The 18,133-nt window shown below is 36.9% G+C and overlaps 1 protein-coding gene across 1 annotated transcript in view; it reads left to right on the forward strand.

The window, feature by feature from the left end:
- Positions 1–18,133, forward strand: part of CCDC102B (coiled-coil domain containing 102B) — a 118,572-nt gene that overhangs the window by 55,475 nt on the left and 44,964 nt on the right. Inside the window, exon 7 of the mRNA XM_081263279.1 lies at positions 16,199–16,315. Within this exon, the coding sequence (XP_081119405.1) occupies positions 16,199–16,315 (117 nt within the window). The remainder of the gene's footprint in view (positions 1–16,198; positions 16,316–18,133) is intronic.

Below are 18,133 nucleotides of genomic sequence, written 5' to 3' on the forward strand. Positions count from 1 at the left end.
CGATTCCCTGCAAGTTCCAGCTTCTTTCCATTCAACAGTTTTTCCTCTTCTACTAATTGTGTTATGGGGCCCCAAAGAGGTATGTGTGTTTCTATTTAATAATTTTAATTCTGAAATGAAATATATAATTTATTTAACTTACCCTGCATATTAATTTGTAAGTTGACTTAAAATAATTTTGCATGTAGGGTAGAGAAAAGGATATGTTGATGAAAAGATATTTCATATTTATTTATTTATTTAAATTAAACTACATCCCATTCTACAAAGAAGGGACATGATTTCTTATTTCAAAGGAAGACTTAGGAGATGCTGATGAAGTTTAAGATCAGGGCCCCTCTACTTGGACCTCTTCCAGGTCCTTGACATGGAATAGCTGTGAAAATGTTTGGGATCTTGCCAAGTCAGAGTTGAGTAGAAGCTACATGCAGTTTGTAGGCACTGGAATATAGTTTTGGAATTGTTTCTCATGTGTGTGTGTGTTAATGATATGGAAATTGTCTTGACAATGCAGCATAGCTTTAAATAAAAATTACCCAGAAAGTATGTTCCTAGACACCTATGATGGACAAACTTCCAGAAGTGAAAATGCTAAACAGTGAATAGACCTACATGGTAACACTGTGATCTTATTTAATCCCATTTAATTCACACACACACACACACACACACACACACACACAAATGATCAACTGTTCTGGAAGAAAGGCTAAGGTTTCTCTATGAATAAAATATACTAGAAAGTCACTGCCATACTAAAAGTTTATCAAAGCATGTATTTGTTTATTTATTCATTCCTTCATTCGGTATAGGGGTTGAACCCAGAGATGCTTAACCACTGAACCACAACTTCAGACCTTTTTATTTTTTGAGAAGGGTCTCACTAGGTCGCTTAGAATCTTGCTAAATTATTTGGCTGTTCTAAAACTTTCAATCCTCCTGCTTCTGCCTCCCAAATTTCTGGGATTACAGGCGTGAATTACCAGGATCAGCTCATCAAAGTATTTACAATTAAAAATCTAGGGTCATCACTTTGTGATTTTTATGGTATTTGTAATCTTTGTGAGTTGTGCTTATCATTCTGAATAAATATTTACTTTCATCCCTAGTTCTTCTTTGTCCCCAAATTGTGAAGAAATCAGAGACCTGACTTCACGAAGGTCCTACTCCCTTTCTGCATGCCCCCTGTCTCCGCGAGGTGGCGCTCCTCCTCGCGGCGCTGGTACCTGCGTGCGCACAGACTGATAGCGCGGCACCCAGGCAGGTCATCTGACCTGTTTGTCCCCTGTGGCATAATCACCTTAAGGTTAGAAACACTCTTTCATCCTTCCGGGCTCCTCTGCTACCTCAGTGTCCGACTCCCACTTACAAATGGACTTACTGGGGGTAGATGAATGCTGCAGGGCTGGAGCAGAAAGTTGCTGAGAGTCGGGACTGCCTTCTTTGTCCTATTTACCACGGTTCCGACAGGTTTTTGTTTTAACTTTCCACTACACAGCAAGCAGGTTTTTGCTGATTCTAGATACCTGCACTGTTTACCCAAAAAGGCACAAAGCCCCAAAGAAGAAAAGTGATTTTGTCAGCTATTTGGTTGTGAGAAATAAGCGCAAAGGTCAGACTCCTCTGGCAGTCAGAGACTCCAAGAACGCCATATGTCGAGGGAGAGTCCGGGAAGGCGTTAGCAAACTGTAAGTCACAAGATGAGCGAAATCATCCAGATGGAAAGTAAGCGGTACCACGTGTGCAACTTCAGGCACCATTTCAGTTCTGAGTGTGAGAAGCAGAGTTCCCCTGCTGAGCCCCACTCTGGATGTTAGATTATGACACACGTAAGAAGTCAGTGAGTGGGGTTTGGATTCTTCCTGAAACAGGGGCTCCAATCTGACAAAAGGAGCCCCAGGCCCTGCCAGGCTCAGTCTGTTGGATTAAGAGAGCTCCAAACAGAAGCTCTTTACAATTTCCAGTTAAATTGGAAGGCATAACTGCCCTAATCCTTTTGATTAAAGTGATCTTTCTTTGCTTTTTACGTATTTTAGCAGATCTATTGAAATGCAGTTCACATACCATATAATTCATACATTTAAAGTATATAATGCAATAGTTTTAATAGATTCACAGAATTGTATAACCTTCACCCTAATCAACTTCAGAGCATTTATATCAGCCTTCCAGGAACCTAGTAGCCACCTGCAGTCAGAACTCATTTTCCTGACCCCTGTGACCCCTGTGGCTTCTGTTGCCACAAACTCATTTCATGCTATAGATCTGCCCATTCTAGGCATTTCATGTAATAAAATTATGGACTGGCTTCTTTTACTTTATGTGATTTTCAAATGATTTCTGTAATCTGCTACATTAGCACCTTTTTCTGTTATAACCCAGAAAAGAACATAAACGTGCTGATTTTTAAAATAAAAACCTGATTTGGAAAAAATACACATAAGAAAGTTTAACGTTATCTTTTCCAATAGAAAAATACTAACATTTAGGTGTTTGAGGCATGTCTGGGCCAAGAGGTAAATTTTTTCAATGTTATTTTCCTTAAATGAAAACTTCAATTTTGGCAAATTCTTGTTCACTATTTCCTGTTTGATAGAGACGTACTAAGTCAGAATCAAAGAAAAACTTCAACTTCTAAAGCCATCCAAGAATTCTAAGATATTCTCTTATTATGATAAAGTTAGCATTAATTTTTACTTGATGAAGTCTATGCTTTAGCTTTAGTAAATTATTTCAACCATGATTATTTCATTTGATTTAGTTTCACACTATTGCGATTATTTGCATCTTCAAGCAATATTTAATTAAGAATTAAATAATGTTAATTCTTTTAAAAGTCTGTTTATCTACAACTAAAGATCTAAAATGTGTTTTTCCACCAATAACTTTGTTATGAATAATTTCAACTTCTGTATGAGCTGAAGGAATAAGGGCTGTGGAGGAGAAAGAGGGATCTTAGATAATAATCTGTAAAGTTTTAAGTTTAAGGGCAATATATTATAAAGGAACCACTTTTAAGAAAATCCTGAAGATGCTTCCACATAGTATTTTACTAAAACCACAATAATGATTTGTTTTATGTCTTCAATTCATAAAAATATTTATTATACATGATATAAAGAACTCCTGCATGCTGTATCTATATGTATGTATAGACACACATGTCATGTATATATAGATGTGTTTTATATATACATGAGTCAAAAGATATATATGTCAAATCTAAAAGTCAGTTAGTTTTAATGTAGTATAGTTTGTATGTAGTAATGTTTTGTTAAGTTATAATAACTTTCTATAATATTTTTAATTAAAACAATTTTTCTGAATTAAAGAACAAAGTGCATTATGCACTTTTGTGTAAAAGTTTGAATTTTATATTGTTTCACCATGTTAATCATTTTTCTATTACTAATTTATCAATAGACATTGTTTCAATCACTTTTGTAGCACATTGGAAGCTACTTAAACTGATATCTAGTCTGCTTTTCTCCTCTGATGGAAAGTAAAGTAATTGGAGATCTGAAGAGTGTGAAATGCCCCAGTGTATATGAGAGCTTTGTCAAGACCACACCTACAACACAAGATTCCTGGTTCTTTTACACTATCTTTTCAACTACTGTGCTGTTATTCTGTGATCAAAATGCTAGAAATTTCATTTGGAGCCTGTGACTAAGAAATTAAATTTACTTCTTGTGGTTTAGTGTATGAAGTCTTTAGAAATGAATAACTCATGAATTAAATAAAAAAGTCATGTTTCCAATTTAAAAATGGAATAAAGGATAACATTGATTTCTATATAAAAATTATATTTCTCAATTATTTCACAAAGTAATTTCTTTATACAGATCACATTTGTATAATCATTTCTCTCTGCATGTATATTATGTAGGTTAGCAGACAATTTCACAAAGAACTATAACATTTTATCTGAAATATATACTAGATAACTTTTGGAGAAGATATAAATTAAACTTCTCAGATGTTTGTTCTTTGCAAGTCATGATCAATCCTATGTTGACCGTATGATGTCCTCTCTAACCTTGTGGCAAAATCTCTTAGAAATAATAATTAATTTTTTGGAACTCACATTGGCTTTTCCCTGGCCTTTGAGTGACTGTGGACAAAATTCAGCTATCAGCTGAAATGCATAATCTTGGATTATTGAAGCCAATACGGGACCCTTACTTTATTGCAAGTGAGAGTCAAGTAGCATACAAAATGGCAGTACTTATCCTAAATGACTGTTTAATAATTCCCAATAGACACAATGGATGTTATTATTTTTCATACTATTGATTTTTAATCTTATAACTTGGTAGTTCAGCTCTTGGAGGCACACCCACAACAATATATAAAAGAAAAAAACATGCATTATATAGTTTGTGTCAAAAATACTAATGTATTTCATAGTTGACAGGTTCTTTTAGTGAATTATAAACATGAAAAGGATTATATATTAATAGATCTTACACTTTGAGATAAACAGAAATGTTGATACTTACAGTTCTTGACGGATGCTCATTCACAGAGACAGGGTATAGAGTTCGTAAGAAGGGAAATTGTCATTTAAAAAATTTTTTTTCTATGGAAAATTTCAAACACTTACAAAATAAACAGAATATCATCACAAACCACAGTGTTTATGTTAGCCATCAATAATAATTATAATTTTGTAGCCAATCTTGTTATTCTGTACCATCCCCATTCACATTCTTACCATACATTATCCTGTCTGGATTTCTGCATGTGTCTCAGAACATAAGGACTTTTTAAATTTTTTTTGATAAATGTAACCATACCAGTTTAAAACTAAAATTTAAAAACAATTTACTCATATCAAATATTCAGTGTTCAATTTTTTTTCTAGTATTGCAATGGTTCTTTTCAAAGTTCACTTAGTTGAATCATTAATTTGAGACATTGATTGGATATATGGGTTTTAAAATGTGTAGGGATCCTCCCCCCCATATATCTTTCCCCTTTTTGTCTTTGAATTTATGTAAGATAAGATTTAGCCAGTAAAGCTGAGCTTGGGTTCCACAGGTCGTACCTGTACTGCAGTTTGGTATGTCTCCTGTATTTCTATAGGTGGTAGCTGGACTTGAGGAATTAGGTGGGACAGGGTTTCAGGACTACAAGTCAGAGTTTTCCCCTAGGAAGACCACAGTGGTTGTCTCCATGGTATCAACTGATAATGATACTCATTGACTCTATCCATAAATCTAGGAGTTGCAAGATTTTGACATTGGACCAGTTATTTCTGCTTATTAGTTGTGCCTGGGAGAAGGTGGCGGGTTAGAGGGAGGATACACTTCCCAGCAGTGCTTCAGCTCAGGATTTGAACAGGGGGATGCTCCTCGGCCAGGAGGGAGCTCACTGAATTCCACATTGGACAGCAAAATAACCACAGAGACACAGAAACGTAGAACTCAGAACATAATATAAAAATAAAGTGTTAGAGATGCCCCAGCCCACTGCAGAGGGGAAGGGAGCGCAGGAGGGGAGAGCAAAGCTGGGGAAGGAGACTGTCCTGGGGCTCTGCTCAAGAGAGGAGGCGGAGCCCAGCCTACCCAGAGGCAGTGGGGGAGTCCTGGAGAGAAGAAGGTGATTAAGCTCTCAAACAGCTGTTGATACCCTGCAGTTCTCCAATCCTCAGTGTATTGGTTAGCCAACCTGCACATTAGGACTCAAGGAAAAGGTCCCTGGTTTTATTCCTGATATCCATAGAGTTTTGACTTTGCTAGACTGGTTGCTTTGCCTGCTTTTGTGGAGTTTTGCAGGCATTTTTGTTTTCCTTTTTGCAGCGCTGTGAAAGGAACCCATGGCCAAATGCATGCCAGGCTAGTGCTCTACCACTGAGCCACATCCCTGGCCTGAAAACCTTTAAAGTAGTTGTCAACCCTGCACCCTGACCACCTTCCCACAAGTCACCACAGGGGTAGCTACATGGTTTTCAATTCCAGATTTCCAAGTATGGTCTTTGTAAATTAATCTGCCTAAAGACAGAACTTTACCAGCAAGTTCTTCTCACCCATGTGACCTTCCAGCCACTTGTGAAGGGCTTATTTCCAATCTTCAGTGATAGTTTGAAGCATGCGGCCAGGGTGGGCAAGACATCTAGAGTACCTAACAGGAGATACTTTGAACTATTGGTGTTGTGAGACAAACTAATGGATAGGTCACAGAATCTGTAGCATTTCTGATGGTTTCCAATTTTCCTTTTCATGAAAATATTGGAGCAGGAGCAACTGGATCAATCAGCTTACAGATAATAAAAACTAAATTTTAATATCAAGTCAAAATGTAGCTTTGCCATATACTTAGAAGGATAATAAAACAACACAATGACTGCTATTACAAAACATTTTCTGTTTCTACCTAACATGTGAAATCAAAATTTTCAGTGCCTACATCAACGAAATAAAAAATAAAACTGATGGTAATTATTATCTCATTTTATCAATAAGTTATTTTACCTATATATACACAAATTAATCTAAAAAATCTATTCATTTATCTCATTAAGAGATGAATTTCTAGTAAATAATTAGTTTATATTTAATACTTACCTATTAAAATAAATAATTTCTTGTTTTTTAAAGCAACTATCTACTCATAGTAATTTTTATTTGTTTTTCTTACATATACATGACAGTACAGAGTATCTTGACATTTTATACATACATGGAGTATAACTTATTCGAATCAGGATCCCATTCTTGAGATTGTACATGATGTGGAGTTGTCTATTCATATATGCACAGGTTGTCTATTCATATATGCACATCAGACATTTATATCCAATTCATTCTACTATCTTTCCTATTTCTATTTCCCCTCTCTTCCCTTCATTACCCTTTGTCTAATCCAATGGACTTCTATTCTCCCTCCCACACACTTTTTGGTGTTAGCATCTGCATATTAGAAAAAACATTTGGCCTTTAGTTTTTTGGGATTTATTTCACTTAGCATGATTTTCTCCAACTCCATCCATTTACTGGCCAATGCCATAATTTCATTCTTCTTTATGGCTGAGTAATATTCCTTGTGCAAATATGCCACACTTTCCGTATTCATTCATCTGTTGAAGGGCACAAAGGTTGGTTTCATAGCTTAGTTATTGTGAATTGAGCTGCTATAAAAATTGATACAGCTGTGTCACTGCAGTATGCTGATTGTGGTCCTTTGGGTTTATATTAAGGAGTAGGATAACTGGGTCAAATGGTGGTTCCATTCCAAGTTTTCTGAGAAATCTCATACTCCTTCCAGAGTGATCACACCAATTTGCAATACCACAAGCAATTATCAGTGTGCCTTTTCCCCACATCCTCGTCAACATTTATTGTTACTTATATTCTTGATAACTGCCATTCTTACTGTTGTGAGAGGAAATCTCAGTGTAGTTTTAATTAACATTGGAGGATATATTCAGTAATGTGAGAGGTGTGTGTCACGCAGTATTATTGTGTTGTTGTCTACTTGATTCTTGAAATTGAGAAGAGTTTGTTTGATGTATGTAGAGGCTATATTGTTTGGGGCATAAATACTTAAGATTATTATGTCTTGTTGATATATTTTATATATACATTATATATTATATAATGATATATTATATATATTTATATATATAAATATTATGTATAATATATATATATATATATAAATATATATATTATATATATTTTCCCCTAAGCAGTATGAAATGTCCTTCTTTGTCTCTTTTGATTAACTTTGGCTTGGAGTCCATTTTATCTGATATGAGGATAGAAACCCCAGCTTGTTTACAAGATCCACATGGATTATGTTTTTCCCCATCCTTTTCCTTTAGTCAGTGGATGTCTCTGCCTATGAGGTGCATCTCTTGGAGACAGCATATTGTTGGATTGAATCTGCTGGTCTATGTCTTTTGATTGATGAGTTTAGGCCACTAATGTTCAAGATTATTATTGAGATATGATTTGTGTTCCCAAGCATTTTGGCTTATATCTAGTTTTTGATTTGAATTAGTTTCTGCTTTGATTGACTATTCTTCTAGCGTAGTCTTTACTTTTGCTGTGTTCAATTCTTTAATTTTTCGTTTCTTCTTCATGAGGTATTTTATTGAGTATGTTTTGTAGTGCAGTTTTTCCAGGTGTGAATACTTTTAACTTTTCTTTATCATGGAAAGTTTTTATTTCTTTGTCAATTCTGAAGCTTATTTCCCACAGTAAAAACAGTAAGTTTGCAAAAGGTTTTACAGTTTTGAATGATGGAGAGGGAGAGGGCAGAAGTGATGTAGCATGTGATGATTATGAGGGAGGAGGAGAGACAATAGAAGTAAAAAAACATTAAAGGAAGAGGGAAAGAGACAACAGTAGAGATAGGTTTTTAGCAGATGAAAGAAAGAATCAAGTAAAACACATAATTGAGAGAAAAATACATATAATGTAGAAATTTTAAAAATTAAAAATAAAAGAATACATAAAAAATCTGAAATATACTAATGAAACATCCTAATCCTCAATATACTGATTGATGAAAAATTACTGGCTTCAAAAATGCTAGAAATGAGAAATAAATTTGAATATGTAAATGTCTACAAACTCTTAAGGTCCCAATTAAACAGAGAAAAAGAATGAATAAAAAACTCAATGAAAAGCTCAAGAATTGTTTCTGTTGGAGTTCAAAAGGTTCTCAGCTTCCCTTCTCAGCAGTGTTAGGTGGGGTGGTCTGCAGTGTGATGCTTGCTCCACCCTCAGGGTGGGGTTGTTGGAGTGGGAGAGGAAATCCTGTAGGTGGGACTCCTGCAGGTAGGCTTAGGTGGGCTCTAGGTTCTTCTATGAATACCAATTGGTCTGGAGATTTAAATCCGCACACCTCCACAGCCCAGCAATTGCTGGTCCACGCTGGAGGACTGCACCCAGGAATCTCCACTGGGTTCTAGTTGTGCAATGGCGGAGCGAATTTTTAGCCCACCATGTCACTTGCAGACCCCATGTTTTTCTGGTCTCAGGTTCAGTCTACAATATCAATGTCATCCACCATTGTCCTTCTGAATTTTTTGCCAGGCTCATCTCCCCCAGTGGGTCCTGCAAACAACTGGATTTGGGGGGTGGGCAGAGCTGGAGAGCAGGGTTTCCATGACCAGTGGTCCCTGTTTAAACTTCTGCCCTCGTCTGATTTTCTCCTTGTCAGTTAGGCACACTCGCTGTGGTTACTTGGGTTTGCCAGGAATCACCTCCTCCAGCTGATGGCCCTGGCACGTTGGCTGCAAAAGGGTTCCTTCTTCCTTTGTTCTCTGCACACAACCGAGAGAGACGGGGGCTTATTTTCTGCATAAGTATATTGCGTAGCATACCTTCCAGCTTAATTGGGCTTTGTTTTTGGTCTCTAAACTCTCAGTACCCAGACACTCCTGAGGCCTCCTGCAAATGCGAATTCCTTTAATTTCCTTATCCATCCACTTTGCTCTGAGAGGGGCACCTCTGGCTGTTGCCTCCAGCCACGGTACTGGGTGGTGCTGGGGATTTCTTCCTTATTTTATTATATCCAACCTCCTAAGTCTGCAATCTGCTTTGAATGTCCAGTGATAAATCCCAGTAAATTTGCCCGCACTTTTTTTTTCACCCACTTTGCTGAAAAGCTTCTTTCTTGGTTTCATACCACAAAACAGCCAGGGAAGAGGCCATCTCTATTCCACCATCTTGAAGCCTCCCTCATAATAATTATTAAGATGATTCACTACAAAAAACTTGACATTTGGAGCCTTACAGCCACAATATATGCATACATATGTTAAATATGGTTGCATATTATAGAGAAAAACAAATTTTAAGCATAAATACATGTTATAACATGATAATCTGGAAGAAATAAAGTAGAAATACATTTTCAAGGACTAAAATTAACAACATTAACTTTGAATACATGGCAATAAATACAAATTTGTAAGGTTGGAGTATCACTGATAGCAGTAAAGTCGGATATAATTATTTCATTTAAAGTGCCATCATTTCAAATTCACTAGAAATTTTATTTTAAAAGCTAAAAAAAATGCACTTTTCTAAGACAAACTTTAAGGGATGGTGAAGTAGGCCTCTATCCCAGCAGCTCATGATGTTGGGGCAGAAGGATCATGAGTTCAAAGCTAGCCTTAGCCATTTAATGAGACCCTGTCTCAAAATAAAAAATAAAAAGGCTGGGATGTGGCTCAGTGTTTAAGTTCCCTGTGTTCAATCCCCAGGACCAATAAACAAAAAAGTAGACAAACACAATTTAAGAATGTAAATGTTAGGCTAACTCTTGACTCAGTACTGCACTCCTCTAATCCAGCTACTCAAGAGAATGATGTTGGAGGATAGCAAGTTCAAGGTCAGCCTTGGCAGCTTAGCAAGGTCCTGTCTAATAAAAATAAATAAAATGGGCTGGGGATTAGTTTAGTGATGGAGCACCCCTGGATTAGATAACCACTACCAAAATAATAAAAAAGAATTTTTTGAAGGATAGATCTGCATGAGAGTAAAAGAGCACAGACCCCTGAGATAATTCACTTATTGTCCTTATTTTGACCTAAAAAATTTAACCAAGCTTTCATTTATACAAAGCTGGCTTTCCTGCTATTATTTAAGGTTATAGAAAAGAATTAGATAAAATTTACTTTAAAAATTTTCAGCTGAAATATTCTGAGCCATGATCTAATGCATGAAGTGCAGCTCTGTGGTGTCTCTGAGTGTGTGAAGACGTCTTTGTGGGTTTATCGTTAACTGAAATTACTTAGAACCCCAACCCGGCTGTTGGATATCCTGGCATTGGAGTGCCATTCCTTCTCACATCCCTCACCTTTTATGAGGATAGGGCAATACTGTAAGAACCTGGTAAACAGATAAATCTTGTTTTGTTGCGTTTTTTTTATTCTGAATTAATGGATATTCAATAGTTATCCCAAAGGTCAAATTAAAAACGTGTGCATCACAACAAAGACAATGAGAAGAGTCTTGGAAAAGCACTGGCCGGGGCTAATTCAATTACAATTTCAAAAACCAACTCACCTTCAATATGAAAAGAGATTTGGGGGCAAGGATGATACAGACACTGTCAAATTTGTCTTGGTCATCCAGAGAGAAGTAGGTGGTTTCCTATGCTCATTGGGGGAGGAGAAATAGGGAGAGTTGAGAAATACACAGGATGAAAAAATGGCAAAACTTGGTGATTAGTTAAATGTTGTGGATGTGTCGGTGTGCAGGGGACCTGACCGAGAAGGAGAAGTTAACAGATTCCTGACATTGTCAACCAGGTGGCCGTTCATTAGGAGACAAACAAGCAGGAAGAAAAACGTAGGGGGAAAATCTATGACTTTATCATCTTTGATTTAGGACCATAAAGAGAGGCTTGAACAGTGACAGAGCGATGGTGGCTGAAGCCAAAGGAGGAGATGGGGTGACACAGGGTGGGTTATCCAATAAAGCACATGAGGCTTGGCGGAATGACACCAGGCAGGACAGACGGAAAAGGAGGAATTGCACAGAAATCTAGAAGGAAGGGAGAAGGATTAGCTTTTTTTTAAAAAAAAACCTGAGTCTGAGACAGGATATTTTCAAAACCATGTGTACTTCTGTCAAGGATACAAGTAAGAGAGGGTGAGATGTGGGTGTAGGAAGGCCAGGGGAAGGCTGAAGTGAGTGGAGAACCGAGGGAGAGGGAAAGGTGGGGAGAAGGTGTCTGCAGAGCTCCAAGGGCATTGGCAGACAGAAGGAAGAGGGGGAGCCAAAGTGCCAAGCCTGGAAATAAGGAGGATCTTCTCCCCTGGACCTCCCTCAGTCACTTGTCCCCAACCTAAATGAGAAGTATTGAGGAGTTAAATATGTCTAAGAAACCTTAGGAAAGATATCAAATCCTGAGGGCAAGTGGAATAATGAGCCTTCAATTCTAGGAATTATTTAAATTCCTTAACAAGAGAAAAGAAGGAAAGACTCCGGTAGATGCATGCACAGTGGTAGATTTTATCGTAAGTATTTGGAAATCTTGGCTATGCATGGCTTCTTCTGCAAGAAGGGAAGCTGCAGGATTTTTTACTAGAGCAATGGGAGAAATGGCGAGTTTAGTGGTCAGGGGAGATTGAATGGTGCTGTATTGTGCTGTATTGTTAATGATATCGACATAAACATTCCACACGTTATTTCACAAAGAACAGAATTTTGCAATCTGCCTTAGTTATGTAATCCTTGCAGACCATCCTGACAGATAAAATGACAGGCAAAATGAAAATAAATGGATGGGTTAGATTATATTTTTGGGCCCTTTTGTTATGAATTTTTCTCTTCCTACCATATTTGGATAAGTAGAAAAATTTTTATTGATATGATATACAATATTTTCATTTTTTAGACATCATCTTGAGATTATTTTTCAACCCATGCTTGTCTTGATTCACAATACACATTTACATATAATGTTGATAATTTTCCAGAAACAAATCATGGCAGATATTTCTGAAGTCACAGACGTGGCACATTGCCTGGTTTAACTTTCTGTAAACACTGCAGTGTGAAAAGTGGGTTTTTAAAGAGTAATTTTGGAAATATACTTCAGTGCAACCTTGGAGAAGAAAGACCTTACAAGAGAATATACTAAATAAATATTAAATAAAAGGACATGAACTTGGAAAATGCTTTCTGATGCTGACTCACTCACTTTATTTGGTACCTGCTATTTCTGTCAGTTGCAATTTAACTAATGTGACATGTCATTTGTGGATGACATTCATAATGTTTCTAAATTAATCGTCTCTAGCATCCACAAGCCCACTGCTTTCAAATTTCAGTTTCTAAATAGATTGTTACAACTCCATTAATCTAAACCTAAAGTCAAAGTGGTAAGTGGCAAAATTAAAGTGAGTTCCAGTTGAAACTCAAAACTGCAAAATAATCAATTTAACTCAGTTTTTCAAGTAGAAAGTAGCTGTTTCATTAATTTATCAGTTTTCTCTGCTATATATTACTTTAGTAGCTTCAGATGCACACTGCGTCATTTCTTATATTTAGTTATTTTGCTCTTCTGTGCTTGAAAGGAGCACTGAGACGGACAGGGTGGCTGAGCAGGAGATGAGGGGGGAGGGATAAAATAACTTTAAAGTGCGTCTTTTGCTGGTTGGGAACTTGCTAACGGGATCTGAGCAGAGAGAAATTACAGGATCTGAATTACTTTCTAGAGCTTTCTTTGGCTGCTGTTTTGAGAAAGAGAGCATGGGGCCACACGTAGAAACAGAAGGATGGAGGCTACTCCCATGCTAAGTGAGGGATCCTGGCAACTTTTAATCAGAATAGCAGTGGTGGATTTGGAGAGAGGTAACTGGATTTATAATTGTTGTAAAGGCTCAGCTGATGAACCAAATTGATTTGCTTTTAATTTGGATGGCACATGAGAGGATTGAATTAATGTATCCAGTATTGTTGACCTGGTCCACGGGGAAGATGGGATTGATATCTGCTGAGTTGGTTAAGACTGATGGACCAACAGGTTTGAGGGAGAAGTTCTGACTTTGGCTTTCCAAGGTGTTGAGTTTGAGATGTCTACAAAGATGAGAAATTGGAACCTGGAAATATATCTCAAGTTCAGTAGGAAAAACAGGCTTCAAATAGACATTTGGAGACGGTCAGCATTTTGATTAGTGCACAATGCCACCAGTATATGTGAGCTGACCTAAGGAGCAAATGTGTGACGTTCACAGGGGCAAGGATGAACCTTGGGACACTCCAAAATTCTATTCTGTATTCCAGCCCATCCGGGAAATTTGTCTAAAGATACATTGTGGAATTTCTTAGGGGACGATCTTTTATTATCTTTAAAACTTGTATTTATTCTGTCATAAACTTATGAAATTTATGAATGCAATGTACTAACTGGGCACAGTGACACATGCCTGTAATCCCAGCAACTCAGGAGGATGTGAAGAAGGAGGGTCACAAATTCAAGCCCAGTCTCAGCAATTTACCAAGACCCTGAGCAACTTAGCAAGGCCCTGTCTGAAAATAAGTAAATAAGTAAATAAGCAAATAAATAAGTAAATTAAATAAAAAGGCCAATAGACAATGCAAGTATGGCTCAGTAGTTAATTTCCTCTGAGTTCAATCCCAAGTACCAAAAAAAAAAAAAAAAGTAAAGAAATTAATGCAGTATACTCTTGCCTTTTCCTGAAGATACTAGTTACTTTTAAAATCAGTGTATTATTTTATTCCGTAGTTTGTGTCCTCTTGTTAGTGTCTCCCCTACCACCTGGCATTCTGTTTCTTAATCTTGGTGTTAGCCATTTTTTCCCTTTCTTCTTGCTCCTGGGGTCTTTGAATGTTCAGAGAGCTTTGATTTTGACATTGACATTGATGAGTGAAAATAGAAATTTTAAAGTGTCTGATGTGGATTTCCTTTGCTGTTGTTTAGGGAAATTTACATTCTGACTCTTTTAGACAATGAGAAGATTTATTGATTGACATAGTTTCTTGTGGATTAAAAGCTAAGCCTTCTGAAAGTAAGCCAGGGCCATCACATGTCCAGAGGAAGCTGAATTTTCTTTTGGTGAACCCAACTCAAAAAAACAGTTTAACTCTTGCAGCTCGCCATTTCCTCTGTCAAAGTGACTTTCCTTTTATTTTACCTTGGATTAATGTCACACTACTTAACTCACATGGTAGTGGGTTGAACACGCAGAGACCAATGGTCATAAATTCTGCAGTATCTCTTGCTCTGACTCTCAACTCTCCTGAGCTCTCTTCATGGCGCCAACTGAACCATTTCAGCTGTGTTTGGGAAATCAGCTCCTGTCCCTGTCCATTGCCTTTGGATTGGGACTCTGGCCTCTTCGACTATGCTTCCTCTACTATATATCAGCTTATTGCTTTTCAGAAAATTATTTTACTGGATTTTATCTTTATAACTACAAATGCAGTGTTGAATTCAGATGCAGGTAATGAATTCAGTAAAAAGCCTCTTAAAGTTTTCTCCTTCTAGTTAGTAACTTTGTAGATTACAAAGATGCTTATGCTTCTTTAAAATATGGTTCATGCCAGGCATGTTGGTGCATGCCTATAACCCCAGAGGCTTGGGAGTCTGAAGCTGGAGGATCTGGAGTTCAAAGCCAGCCTCAGCCAAAGTGAGGCACTAAGCAACTCAGTGAGACCCTGTCTCTAAGTGAAATACAAAATCGGGTTGGGGATGTGGCTCAGTGATCGAATGACCCTGAGTTCAATCCCCAATAATAAAAAAGAAAATATATGGTTCATTTTTCTGTAGAGTAGGGATAATAATAGCAGTGCCTAACACTTGGGTCACTACCAGCATGAACTAAGACAATGTTTCAAGTTCAGTTCCTGGAGACTAGAACATACTGGTAATATTATCAGCATTAACAATGTCATGAATAATCCTGTTTTTAAATTTTTGAATAGGCTGTATTATATTGTCTTGTGTATTCTAATTTATCATGAGATTATATACAAGTTATATATAATTCATGATGAAACATTTACCTATATGATATAAGGAAGAAATACATTAATAAAATAGAACAGCATGTATGTATAGCTACATATTTTATATATTTATCAAATTTCATATTTCTGCTAAAAACTTCTAATTATAAGAACAGGTGTGGAGAAATATCACCATTTATGTTAATAGTATTCAAATTCCTAGGTTTTTATACCTGTTCCTAGGTTTTATTGGTATTTTTCAGGTATTTTTAGATGTTTTATATACATTTTACCAACCCAAGCACCATTTATATATTTTTTCTCCAAGTTTGCCTCCGCTACAATGAATTTAATATTTATACTTTATGTTAAATAGATATAAGACTGATTATAAAAAGCACTGAGGTATTAATATTCTGGACTAAAAGATCAGAATTAATTTATTAATTTGGAAGTCAACTGACCCATTGTTAGGAATACGCAGAGGTAACTGAGTTTTGTCCCCTTTTCAATTGAAGGATGAGATTTATGGAGACTTGCTGATTTTTTTTTTGTAACAAATCAGTATTTTCCAACTACAAGCATCGTAATAAATGGTCCAACTATAATAGTTATAATAGCAACAACAAGGCCTGTCAGAATCCACATGGAAAATAAAAAAAAAGATTTTAAAAAATCGGAAAGATTAATGGGCATTAGTCTGGAACCAGCTAGCTTTTGTAGCGTGTTGTGATTATAGTTCGAACTTTCTTTTTCAGCCTGACATTCTTCACAGTCAACATGAAAGTGAAACAGGAGGAATTTCAGGAGATATAAAGGAAAAATCTACACCTCAAAACAGCAAGGATAGAGTCATCTGTGAGCTAAGAGCAGAGGTAAGGTATTAGATAAAGGGTGTAACACTATTAAATCACACTTGAAAATTACTAAATTATATACCATTTTAAATTGCACAAGTGAGGTTACTTAATGAGGGTGAGTGCTGCTTGTATAGTAATAAGCTTATATACTTTATGTAAGATTCTTTGGAATGATACTCCTAACTAGATGTGAGCTATCTGAGCAATCCAATAGACAAAGCAAGTCTTATTGTGAGTAAATATCTATTGAAAGTTCAATCATCTGATGGAACATAATGTTATCTTATTTTCAGAAACAATGACATACAAAATATGTGGCATGTCGATTCTGGTGACATTACCAACGCTATTAACAGCTAACAACACTGAGACATAGGATAAATTCACATTAGTTGTAGCTAATTGATTTATTTTCCGTTCTGACTAGCAACTGCAACAGATAAATTTTCATGAATTTGTAAACTCAGAGTGTTTTTCCTGTCTTAGATACAAAGCAGGAATTATTGTTCTTGGACATAGGAGGAGGGGTTGAATTATTTATATTTCATTGAAAACTGCGTTGTGTTAAAAATAGAAAATAGCAAATTATTTATTTTATAACGGTGATTCTGGACAAATGCTTTGGATACAAATGTATAGGAACAAGTTAGGAAATGGAAAAGAAGTTGGTGAAAATATAGTCTTGGAGGAAGGTGATTTGTATGAGGCATTTCGTTTCCTGAAAAATTCTTCAAAGACAGAGCTCATGCTGGAGTGTATTTTATGTCAGATGAACCAAGTGCATTGGGAAATGCATAGATTTGGGAATCAGAAGCAGCAGAATCATCTTCTGATTATTTTGTTGAATTCCTTAAGCCCCTCTGTGTCTGAGTTTACAGAGATGGGAGTGATAATAGTCACAGTCATTACATAGGGGCTTTAAAAACAAAAATGTGCCTGGGGAAAACTTGGTGGAGAAGAGTTCTTGTACTTTGGTACTCAGCCCAGCTGTTCTGGAAAGTGGGGGCTTCAGGTCTTGCCTGCACTGCCTCTCCCTGCTGCTGGGGTGTCCTTCACCCCTCCTCCTCAAGACGCCTCGCAGGTGTTGGGACCGGAAATATGCACCAACAGATCCAGATGAGAAGGTGACTATTGAAAACAACCGCTTTTCAATCAAAGGAGAGAAGGATGGCTCTTGTGCCTTTTGTTTCTAAGAGGCACCCAATCCTCAGGAGAGCTGCCACTTTCCCTGGGCTCTGCGCTCTCAAGAGCACCTTTGATAAAGCACTGCTGGACATGCAGCTAATACCAGAAACAGAGGAGGGAGACCTGTCAGACTGCTTCCTGTAGCTCTCCTCAAAACCAGAGGCGTGGGTGCATACATGCGCGTGTGTGTAATGTTTTTAAAGAGCAGTTTTAGTTTCACTGCAAAATTTGGCAGGAAATAGAGTTTATATATTCACCCCTCTCTGTACAACATCTCTCAGGATTATGGTGCTCAGTAAAATCAATGAACCAACGTCGACGCATTATCAACTGAGTCCAGGGTTTGCATTAGGTTTCACTATGTGTTGTACATTCTGTAGGTTTTGGCAAATGTCTAATCCCAAGCATCTATCCTAAAACTCCTGTATGATCCACACCTTATCCCTCCCTCCCCTGAAACCTTGATGACCACTGATCTTTTCTTTGTCTCCATACTTGCCTTTTCCAAAATATCGTGCGGTTAGAATCATACAGTGTGTTGTATTTTCCGATGGACTTCTTCAACAGAGCAATATGTATTTAAGGTTCATTGACATCCTTTTTTGGTGGCTTGATAGTTGATTTCTCTTTAGTGGTGAATAATATCAC

Source organism: Spermophilus citellus, assembly GCF_964194105.1.
Source record: "Spermophilus citellus genome assembly, chromosome: 12".
NCBI classification, from domain to species: domain Eukaryota; kingdom Metazoa; phylum Chordata; class Mammalia; order Rodentia; family Sciuridae; genus Spermophilus; species Spermophilus citellus.